Source organism: Artemia franciscana, chromosome 10, assembly GCF_032884065.1.
Source record: "Artemia franciscana chromosome 10, ASM3288406v1, whole genome shotgun sequence".
In the NCBI taxonomy this organism is placed as follows: Eukaryota; Metazoa; Arthropoda; class Branchiopoda; order Anostraca; family Artemiidae; genus Artemia; species Artemia franciscana.
In genome coordinates this window covers 17,119,741-17,132,144 of record NC_088872.1, presented here as the reverse complement: position 1 = coordinate 17,132,144, position 12,404 = coordinate 17,119,741, and the positions used below count along the sequence as shown (strand labels likewise).

Genomic DNA, 12,404 nt, shown 5'->3' with positions numbered 1-12,404 from the left:
GGGATTTCCTTATAGAAATGTCAGTTGTTGAAACTAGGTGTCAATATTCACAGTTTTGCAGCTAAGCTGCTTGATTTATTCCATTCTTGGTGCTGTTTTATACTGCAAATGTTCACGATGTCAGAATGAATTTTCCTATTAAGTCAACCCACAAAGAATCCAAACCAAAGCTCAACCAACCTATCAATTTCAAAAGACGTAAGTTTCAATTAGACAAGGTACAATACATGCGAAATTCAACCAAGCAATGCTATTCCCGTGCAAAACTCAATCTTTGAAATGGGGTAACCTCCGCTATATTCAACCCCAGCAAAACAAAATCCGGCAAAAACAATCTTTGTAGAAATCAGGGTAAATTTTAGCTAACAAATAGAAATACATTTAGAATCACAATTTCATCCTAAATCTAAATGTAACGTACATTGGCATCGCAAAGGTACTTCACCCTCCCCCCAATGAGCCTGAATTATATACATACACTAAATTGTCAATTGTCTTGATAAACCGTTAAATCAATTTGAAGGAAAGAATGACATGTGGAAAAATTAGTGCATGTATACGATCCAAACTAGATGTGACCATTGGGGTGGGAATGGGGTAAAGTTCCTTTGCGGCGTAAATGAACGTTATATTTTGATTATGGACGAAGTTCTTATTCTGAAGGTATGTCTATTTCTTAGTTATATCATCATTCAGTTAAATCGAAAAATTTACCGAAATTGGTTCCTGGATGACTCGTCAGTGGTCAAATGTCCTTGGGGATAACAATTATGGGGGACAACTTTTCATGAGAGATCGGTAGAGAGAGGGAGGGGTGTAGGTTGGTGAAGTTTTTAAGTAGGATTTGGATGGTTAGGCTGACTTTTTTTTGTTTCAATATCACAAGGGCATAATTTCTTTCATTGGGTTTTGCAAATAGACGAATATTAGATGCAATTTGAAGAATTGATAAGGAAATATTTCAGGCCAGTCACGTAGACTGGGGATGCATCTGGATCCGCCCTACACCCACCCAATATCTCTTGAGTTTTGAAATTCTTCTTCTTGTATCTTAAATTTTCATACAATTTGCTTATTTGTTTTTTTTGTTTTCAATCAAAGTTCTGACGCGCTTCAAATATCCTTCCCTCTCAAAAGGTTTCCTGCGTCCATATCGTATGAAGTATGTGCACAAGAGATGCTTGGCCCCACTTAAAATATAACTATGCTGCGAATTCCCATGAATAACTAGATTTTTCATATAATTAGTTTTGTGTTTTGTTTTTATTTTCCCCACCCTCTTTCCAATTGTAAACCCTCTGCAATAGATTCGTGATTACGCACATAATACTTAAAATGCATGTTTAATGACAACAGCACTGATCAAACTTGATGCAACAAGATGGTTTTATACTGCAAACACTTTGATCTAAAATGGGATTAAATAAATAAAAAACAAACAAGTTTTTTCAACTGAAAGTGAGGAGCAACATAAAAACTTGAAACGAACAGAAATTATTACCTGTATGAAGGTGATTGCCCCCTCATCAGCACCTCGCCCTTCACGCTAAAGTTTTTTTTATTATTTTTAAAAAAGCTTCCTATTGTTCTAATTAAACGATCCTTGTGTTCCAGGGGTCGTTCTTAAAGAATTGGGACAAAATTCAAATTTTAGCGTAAAGAGCGAAGTGTTGAGGAGGGGACAATCCCCTTCATACACGTAATAATTTCTGTTCGTTTTAAGTTTTGATGTTGCTCCTTACTTTCAGTTGAAAAAACTCAGTTTATTTAATTTAATTTCTGATCGCCTTTAAGTAATGCTAGGAAATCTGGCCCCACCTCCACGAGGAAATCCCCCTCCCCACAGAAATATCCTCATGACAATTAAATCCCGGTGAAAATTTACCCTGGACAATTACCCTTAACAAATCTACGCGTAAAATTGAGACGGAAAAGAGAAAGCAAAACATTTAAAAAATATATTGTATAGGAATCCTGGCAAACTCCCTTAGTGTATAATTTCCCCTGACAAGTTCACCCCCTGGAAACTTCCCTCCCCATAAAATTCCCCTGTGTAAAAACCCCCAGCAAAAAATTTGCCTCTTCCCACCCGTAAATGTATACATATTTCACGATAACAAATACAATTCGTAAAAAGTGGGCTAATTTTCTGACATAAACACCTATCCTCTGGGGCTGTGGGGGGGGGGGGTCATGTTATTTCCAAAGGTACAGTTATTGGACCTTTCAACTATGATGAGCAAAATGGCTATCTCAAAATTTTGATCAGACGACTTTGGGAAAAAGAGACGAGAGAGGAGGCCTGGTTGCCCTCCAATCTCTTTTGTCACTTAAAAAGGGTACTAGAACTTTTAATTTTCGTTCGAGTGAGGCCTCTCACGATATTCTTGGACCACTGGGTCGGTACGATCACCCCTGGAAAAAAAGAAATAAACACGCATCCGGGATCTTTCTTCTGGCAAAAAAATACAAAATTCCACATTTTTGCAGATAGAAGGTTGAAATCACTACAGCAGGGTTCTTTGATACGCTGAATCTGATGGTGTCATTTTTACTAAGATTCTATGACTTTTTGGGGGTGTTTTCCCCTTTTTGAAAATCAGGTATATTTTCTCAGACTTGTACCCTTCAATCCGCAAGACTAAACTTAATGAAACTTATATATTTAGAATCCCCGTAATATGCTGGTTCTTTTGATGTATCTATTGGTATCAAGACTCTGTTTTTTAGAGTTTCGGTTACTATTGACCCAGATCGCTCCTTACTTAAATTTCGTTTACTTACATAATCATTTACAACTAATAATGATTATTTATTTTAGCCCATTATAAAATAGAAATAAAGTAGGTAATACAATTTAGTAGTAATATATTATATGTAAAAAAAGAAATCCGAATTTAATATAAAACAATTAACTATATGCAGTCCTTAGATAAGGCCATGAAACGATTCAAGTACATAATTAAGTACTGTAAACTTGTTAATATCCAGGAATTTTTTTCGGGGGTGGTGGGCTACAAAATAATTTTTTGGGAAGGGGATTACAATAAAAATATCAAAACTTTGTTTATATTTATCTTTGTTGCGTTTTTAAGTTTCGGACAGACATTTCGGGGGGGGGGGGCTAACCCCCTAACCCTCCCCTGGACACAGTGTTTACTGTAAAGAATTTTTGAACTAGGTGTGACTCCTTTCTCATGAAAACAGGTACTCCCCCTCCTGAGATCTTTAGTATATACTTCCTTACATTTTGCTCATACTTTATGTATTGCTGTTTTTTGTACTAAAATGCTAGAATGTGACACTTTCTTTGGCGCACTATCTTTTTTTTTTTATACTTAAAATGTGCTCTAGATATTTAAATGTTTATTTGAGTAAACCCTGCTTCAATAATCTTTGACTACTGGCTCGGCACGATCGCCCCTGGGCAAACAAACAAATACACACACACGCGAGGCCATCCTTCACTCGAACAATAAGAAACTTCATATTGTTCAGATAGTGGCTTTTGGATTCTCATACATGTTAATTTTTATGTATAATTTTTATCAAGATCGCACCTTGCCCCCCTCTGTCTGTCCACCATTTGGGCTGTTAAGCATAAAAATTCAATATCTTACGTTACAAATGCATTTTTTTCTGCAATAATTAGGGAGCTGTTCCTCACGGCATTTATATCATAGGCTTAACTCAAAAATCTTCCCATAAATAAAAGAAGTTTCGAAATTAATTAATTCCTTCCCCCCCAGAAAAAAACCTCCCCCCCCCCAAAAAAAGAGAATATATTCCTTCTATATTCATTTGAAGGATCACGGAGGGTTTGAACAAAATGGCATAAAAATGCACTTTTTGAGGCTTCAGGAACCCTCGTTCTACCTACACAAAGCTCCACCAGCGCTCCTCAAATGAATCAACTTCGTTAAATGAAGCTTTAAAATAAGTCCCTATGGGGTTACGTGTATCTTTAGGAGCAAATCAAATCATATCGCTAACCTTGAAACCGGGAAGCTCAGTGTTTTAAAACGGTTTGCTATTTCAGAATCTTCAAAAGATGCCTTTTCATCCCTTTTTTAAGGGCAAAATTGTTGTTTAGTGCCGGATAATGGCAAAAAGCGCCGCTTGCATTATCTTTTTTACTACATAAAAAGGTCAGTAGAACCATTAATTTTCATTCAAGTGAGCCTTTTTCCAATTTTCCAGGAGCATTGATCCAACTAATCACCACGTCTTTGAAAATTATTCTTGGAAAAAATGCAAATATTTTGTTTTTCTGTAGATAAGGGCTTTCAACGTCAGTAATAGGATTCCCTCATATGCTAAATTTGATTGTCTAATTTTATCAATATAACTTTCCCTTTTGGGGATGTTTTGCCCCTTTATCGAAAACTAGGCAAATTTTCTCAGGCTTGTAGCTTTTGGTTGGTAGCCTTGAATTTAATGAAGTCTGTATATTCTGTTTTGCACGGGCTTAAATATGACTTTCTGCAGTTTTTAGATGGAGGGCTGAGAACCTCGGATTGAGGTTCTTCGGACATTAGAATTTTAATTATATTCTTTTTTATTACGATCCGCAACTACTTTTTGGGGGGAGGGGTCATACTGTTTATCAATATTCCTAAAAAAAAAATCATCCTTACTTTTCACTTTAAATTGAAACATACGGTTACTTTTTCTGGATAGGTGCCAAATGACAATTCTTTTCTTTCAAATTTAATTCCAAACACGGTTTCAAGATTTAATTACTATTGACTGCGGTTCGCTCTTTACTAGGAAGTCTTTTGCTAGTAACTAGCATCGAAAAACATAGAAGACTATCAGTGACAAACAGGCTAAAATGCGATTTCCTTGGGGTTTAAAAAGGAAAGAAGGACCAAAAACTCCACTATATGCCTCCAAACTCTGTTAAGGGTTTATTACCATCATGGGAAATCCTTGGTTCCCCATTGCCCTCCCTCCATCGGCACCACGGGAGGACTGAAAACCTTTGGTTGTTGGTTTTCGATCATGGTGGTTCTAATGACCATGACCCTGACTAATGGTTACTATTCCTGAATTAGTTTCAAATGGCAATTATTTTACAATCAAAGATTTATTTAAAGGACGTGTATTTTAATTTTCGGTTAATGCGGACATTATTTTGCTCTTTGTTAGATTTTAGCTGTTACTGTTGCCATGTTAAGAAAGATTTTGATCAGGCCTAGAATACAATTCAGCAAATATAACAAGCTCTTTCAACTAAAAGTAGGAGCAATATTAAAACTTAAACCGAACAGAAATTATTTCGAATATAAAGGTGGCTGCCTCCTTCTCAACCCTCCGCTCTTTACAGTTAAATCTTATAGTTCTTTAAAAATACTCCTCATTCAATTCCTACGGCCCTTGAGCAGTCGTTCGTAAAGAATTTGGACAAAAGTCAAAGTTTGTTGTAAAGAGCGAGAGTTAAGGAAGGAATAACCCCTTCATATACGAAACAATTTCTGGTCGTTTCAGGTTTTTTTATGACCTCTTACTCTCATTTGAAAAAAGCTGGTGTTTTTTTAATTTATTGTCGTTTTTCAAATCATGCCCAGAACTAACCAATATAAACGAAAATAATCTTTCCTTTCTACTCATGGAAAATACTTTCTACTCCCGCCCCACACACAGACGTACTCCTTTCTACATCTATCTGAGGGTTCATGGAGAGTTAGGCATTGGGGGATTGAAATGCACTTTTTTAGGCATATAGCAGCCCTTCCCCCCAATACAATGACTCACAACCCCTCCTTCATGATAGCTGATCATACATTAATGAACACAATTTCATGAAAAATTACGTAAATAAACTTGGATAAATTAGTCATTAAGATAAATGTCTCTATTAACTATTTATCTTGTGTGGGCTGCATAATTTTTCACGAACGAATGCGCCACCGTGTGGGATTACTTTTTCTACCACTGGGATGCTTAACACATAGTTTCTCGATACTTTTAGATTGATTCGATATCTCAGAAGTTCCAATTGATGACAACTTAGTCCACTTCGGGATAAAAATCGTAGTTTGGCCCACAAAGCGACATAAAACGCCCTTTTCCTATGTCATAAACTTTTTGGTCACTTAAAAAGGGAACAGAACTTTCAATTTCTCGATCTTCTAGGACTACTGATTCGATATGATCACCCCTGAAAAAAAAGCAAGCAAACGAATAAAAGACTCATCCGTGATTTTGCCCAATTCTACATTTTTTTAGATAGGGACTTTCATCACAAAGGGATCATCAAAAGTCGATTGTTATAAAGGATTTACTTCTCAGAGCTTCGATTACTAATGGCCTGAGTCGCTTTTTACTTTCTGTTCCTTACTACGAACTGTATCGAAAATTGATTTGGCGTCGAAACTTTCAGTCTCGAAATAGTTAGGCCGAGCGAAAAAGACGCGTCTTTTTGGAAAACCACTGACCGATCCAACATGCTTGACTTTTTTTGTTCAAAGGGATGGGGGAGGGGTTGATGTGTAGTAAATTTTGATATGACAAAAGGTGTTATGTGAAAACATTTTTCTCGCGATACAGAATTCCTGTTGGGATGCGATCACTTTATCTGAATCTTCGATTACGCATTAGTCCTCAATGTTCGGACCGGTTTAAGCAGATTCATTTAATGATTTTTTCTTTATTCCAATGAGATTGTCATATATCAAACAGTTCGTGGTAACGAACTGTAGTAAGGAGCGACCCGGCTCAATAGTAACCAAAACTCTAAAAAATGGAATTTTGATGCCAATAGTTACATATATAATGTAATATATATATATACATAATGTATATATATACATATATATAGTTACATATATAAATTTCATCAAGATTAGTCTTACCCGTCAAAAGTTACGAACCTGAGAAAATTTGCCTCATTTTAGAAAATAGGGGGAAATAACCCCTAAAAGTCATACGATCTTAACGAAAATCACTCCAGCAGATTCAGCGTATCAGAGAACCTTATTGTAGAAGTTTCAAGCCTTTATCGACAAAAATGTGGAATTTCGCATTTTTGCCAGAAGACAAACCACGGATGCTTGTTTATTTGTTGTTTTGTTTTTTTGTTTTTTTTTCTCAGGGGTGATCGTATCGACTCAGTGGTCCTAGAATGTCGCGAAGGGGCTCATTCTAACGGAAATTAAAAGTTCTAGTGGCCTTTTTAGGTGACCAAAAAATTGGAGGGCACCTAGGCCTCCTCCCACGCTCATTTTTTCCCCAAAGTCACCAGATCAAAATTCTGAGATAGCCATTTTATTCACCATAGTCGAAAAACCTAATAACTATGTCTTTGGGGACAACTTACTCCCCCGCAGTCCCCGTGGGAGGGGCTGCAAGTTACAAACTTTGACCTGTGTTTACATATAGTAATGGTTACTGGGAAGTGTACAGACGTTTTCAGGGGGATTTTTTTGGTTTGGGGGGAGAGTTGAGGGGGAGGGGTTACGTGGGAGGATCTTTCCATGGAGGATCTTTCCTTGGAGGAACTTTCAATGGAGGGGGCGCAGAATTTCTAGCATTATCAAACAGTTCGTGGTAACGAACTGCAGTAAGGAGCGACCCGGCTCAATAGTAACCAAAACTCTAAAAAATGGAATTTTGATACCAATAGCTAAATCAAAAGAATCGCATTTTAATGCTGATTTAATTACACCATGAGATTCAGCGCATCAGAGAACCCTACTGTAGAAGTTTCAAGTTCCTATCTTCAAAAGTGTGGAATTTTGTATTTTGTGCCTGAAGGCAGATCACGGATACGTGTTTATTTGTTTGTTTGTTTTTGTTTTTTTTTCCCAGGGGTGATCGTATCGACCCAGTCGTCCTAGAATGTTTCGAGAGGGCTCATTCTAACGGAAATGAAAAGTTCTAGTGCCCTTTTTAAGTGACCAAAAAAATTGGAGGGCACCTAGGCCCCCTCCCACGCTAATTATTATCCCAAAGTCAAAATTCCGATCAAAACGGATCAAAATTCTTAAATAGCCATTTTATTCAACGTAGTCGAAAAACCTTATAACTATATCTTTGGGGACGACTTACCCCCCCCCACAGTCCCCGTGGGAGGGGCTACAAGTTACAAACTTTGACCAGTGCTTACATATAGTAATGGTTATTGGGAAGTGTACAGGCGTTTTCAGGAGGAGTTTTTGGTTGTGGGGAGGGATTGAGAAGAGGGGGATATGCTGGGGGAACTTTCCATCGAGGAATTTGTCATGGGGGAAGAAAATCCCCAGGAAGGGAGCGCAGGGAATACTAGCATTATTTAAAAAAAAAACAATGAAAAAATAAATATGAAAAAGTTTTTTTCAGCTGGAAGTAAGGAGCAGCATTAAAACTTAAAACGAACAGAAATTATTACCCATATGAGGGCTCACCTCCTCCTAATACCTCGCTATTTACGCTAAAGTATTTTTAGTAATGTCAACTATTTATTCTACGGCTTTTGTGATTCAGGGGTCATTCTTAATGAATTGGGACAAAATTTAAGATTTAGTGTAAAGAGAGAGGTACTGACGAGGGGGCGAACCCTCTCATATATGTAACAAAAACATGAGAATAAAAAGTTTTTTACGTAAGCTAATTTATAAGTTACGTATATCTTTTACTAATAAAAAGATTTGTAAAATATTAAAAGTTCTAGTTGCCTTTTTAATTAACCAAAAAATTGGAGGGCAACTAGGCTTCCTTCCCCGCTCTTTAATACTCAAAATCCTTCGATGACAATTATGAGAAAGCCATTTAGCCAAAAAAAAAAAAAAAATATGCGAATTTCGTTTTAACTATTCCTCTGCGGAGAGCCAAAATCAAAACATGCATTGATTCAAAAACGTTCAGAAATTAAATAAAAAAAACAAGTTTTTTCAACTGAAAGTAAGGAGCGACATTAAAACTTAAATCGAACAGAAATTACTTCGTATATGAAAGGGGCTGCTTCCTCATCAACACCCCGCTCTTTATGCTAAAGTTTGACTCTTTCTCTCAACTCTTCTTTTTAAAACAGTAAAAAACTCTTTCTCTCAACTCTTCTTTTTAAAACAGTAAAAAACTTTAGCGTAAAGAGCGGGGGTTGATGAGGAAGCTGCCCCTTTCATATACGAAGTAATTTCTGTTCGTTTTAAGTTTTAATGTCGCTCCTTACTTTCAGTTGAAAAAACTTGTTTTTTTTTTATTTAATAAATAACTAATACGAATTCTTGGTGCAAATTTTTCTCGTATTATGTGAGAACCAAATCTTTGATTTCCCATGAGCGAACTGCTCAATTTAGCATCAAAATTGTCACTACTTAGCTCGATTTTATATTTCCAAGAGAATGTCGTCGTCAGGAACAACTGATGACGCTTGTGTCCCCTAGAATGTTCCTAAAAATTGGCTTCTGTATCGGATCAGTCTTTAGCTGTTTGCAGTACACGCCGAAATTGTCTTAGTCGATTTCTTTTCAAGGGAATTCTCTGGGTATTTGATTATTTGTTAAGGATTTTTAGTTGGAAATGGTGACGGCTGAAGGTGGAGGTGGAGTTATTTTGGTAGGTGACTTCGCAATTTTGAACACCTTCTTGTTGTTTGTTTAAGAGCTAATATTGACGAATGGAAGATCCTTGATAATCGGTCTTTGTCTACTTTTTAACTTGAAATTTGATGATTTTGTGTGTTTAGTCCTAGTATTGTTATACCTTTCGTCATTTTCATTGTAATAAACAGAAAGTGGCAGGAAATATAAGAATTATAAAGTGAGAGGAAATATATAAATAATATGTTTCCTATGCATTCTTACATTGCTTCTCTCTTGTTTTTACCGTATGCCCGTAAATAAATTGAATAAACTATGATGAAACAAGAACCAGAAAAACAAGAGTGACGTAAGGTGGAATACATGGGAAATGTATAATTCGGGCTATATATTTCCATATTAGGGGGGCGGGGGCAAAGGACTGTGGAGCTGCTGTCAAATTTTGTTGGCTGTAATTATTTTGCATATTATGAAGTAAAAATTGTTTTCTTAACATTTTTCCTTTCCAACAGCCCTATTCTATTCCTTTACCTGTCACTGTGCTCAACTCAGAAGAGTGTATTTCACACATTTTGAAAATAAATTAGAAAGTAAAAAATATTCCTCTAGAAGTTGCCCGTTCGTCCCATTTGTAGTGACGTGTTTACTTCCTAGGAAGTAGGGGAGACCAGTCGGTCTCAAATTGGGACAAAACAAATAAATTAGTACCTGAAACTCAGCAAACCATGTCTAGAAATTCACACGACTCGAATTCTATGCATTGCATGGGTTTAAACTTAGAAATGAGCCCTAATTTATTTTAAGTGGTCTAAAAATCAGTTTAAGATCCAGAAGATTTAACCATTGTGTGGGGCGTATTGAGAATTGTAAATGATTGGGTCACTATCCGTTGAACTTTGGTCTGGATTATTATTTAAATTTAAACCTCAACCTTAACAGTTAAAATTTTGGCTCCGATTCCGGCCAAATTGTTGGATATTCCGGTATATTAGAAAGCATTTGAATGGCAATGGACAAGTTTCACTCACGGATATAATTTACCCTATTGTTTTTTGTGAAGTGATATTTTGGAATTTTCTTTTTGGCTATTTTGATTTCTTTTTCTTGTCCCGTTTCTCACGCATTGCTCCAAGTATTTAATTATCTGGTTTTGTTGTGTTTGACCTAAGTTTGGTAATTGAGCTTTATGCTCCCTGTGAAGAAAGCAATTTGTGACAAAATTACGGGTGTAATTTATAGGAATTGAACTTGTAGCATTAGGTTCGTTATTTTCAGATCTGTCCATTCACTCTGTCAGAATGATGTCCTTAGAAAAAGTCCTTAGACTTTTTCTTAGAGAGTGATATATACTTGCTTGAAAATAGGAATGTTTTCCCATTTTTTCCTTGTTTCTAATGTATTTCTTAATCTTAAAAAAAGTCCAATTTCGAAAATATAATTCGGTTAATGGACGAACCTAAATCTCAGCTATCTAATAATAGCACAATTTTCGTCTTATATTGACCGTACACTTTATAACCACTTTTATAACTTTAAAAACATTATAACCGTACACTGGAAAAAAATAAAATACCAAAAACTTACAAAGGAAATATAAAAAATGATCTGTCTATCTATTTATATTCAAATGAAGCAATATTATTCGGCTGCACGCATATTTTTTCCTATCTAAGGCTAATCATTGTGATTTTTATCAGGTGGTATTCTCACTACGCCAGGAAACAAAAGCTTTTACTTTTTTATATTTGGAAAAATATAAACCAAGTTATTTGAGTTACCAAATAGATGATTGAAAGTCCTTTGCTGACTCCCCGTGTCTTTTGAGTTCAAGGAAAATTAAGCTAAAATAAAAAGTTGTTTTCGATTTTAAACATTTTTCTAGTTATAACCTAAACTTTGATGTAGATATATGAACTTTGGGCGAAATTTAGCTTCTGTAATCTTAGAAGTACAGCCAAAATCTCATTTCTCCGTCACAAACTAATTGAAAAAAATTACTCTGAGCAACAACAAATCGCTAATTATAACTTTATTTTTCCGCATTGTCCTGTTTGGTAGTATTATTTTGCTAGCCAGTAGAGATTTAGTAATTATTCCAAACTCTCAGTGGCGAACAACATTATTTCTGTGATGTTCCATGCAGTGGTGACGTTAGATCGGATCTCTTTTAAGATTTAGGACGAATAAAATTGTTTTCCTTTCAAACAGAAATACCCTTTCCGCGAAAGGCTGAAAATCTTGTTATTCCTATCTTTTGAAGTTAATAATAGGCGAGATTCACCCTAATGTTGACACCGTCGATGGTGTCTGGACACCATCATGTCAACGCTGCGCCATTGAAGGCCCAAAGATCCAAAAGAAACATTTTCAACTATTTGAATTGATTCACTGACTCTTAAGTACAAATTTTACTTTATGCGAGGGAAAATAAAGGGCTTATAAACCACCATTAAAATCTTTTCAGACGTAGTCCGGAAGTTGAGATACCCGGATTCATTGTATTATTAAATAAAAAAAACTAATTTTTTTAGCTGAAAGTAAGGAGTGACATTAAAACTTAAAACGAACAGAAATTACTCCGTATATGAAATGGGTTGTCCCCTCCGCAATCCCTCGCTCTTTACGCTAAAGCTTTTAATTGTTTTAAAAAGTAGAATTGTGGCAAAGAGTCAAACTTCAGCGTAAAGAGCGAGGGATTGCGGAGGGGACAACCCATTTCATATACGGAGTAATTTCTGTTCGTTTTAAGTTTTAATGTCGCTCCTTACTTTCAGCTAAAAAAATTAGTTTTTTTTATTTAATTTCTGAACGTTTTTGAATTAATGCATGTTTGGTTTTGGCTCTCCGCACATAAATTATTAAAATGAAACTTGTATATTAATT

General features: G+C 35.8%; 1 protein-coding gene across 6 annotated transcripts in view; it reads left to right on the top strand.

Moving 5' to 3' along the window:
• The window catches only part of LOC136031850 (ankyrin-2-like), a 350,415-nt gene that overhangs the window by 35,477 nt on the left and 302,534 nt on the right, over positions 1-12,404 (top strand). For 2 of the 6 annotated variants that reach the window (XM_065711714.1, XM_065711712.1), the window contains exon 1: positions 9,390-9,537. The exons of the other annotated variants lie outside the window; for them this stretch is intronic. In XM_065711714.1, coding sequence (XP_065567786.1) covers positions 9,502-9,537 — 36 coding nt within the window. In that variant the 5' untranslated portion in view covers positions 9,390-9,501. Of the gene's footprint in view, positions 1-9,389; positions 9,538-12,404 lie in introns of those variants that run through there. 6 annotated transcript variants of the gene reach the window in all.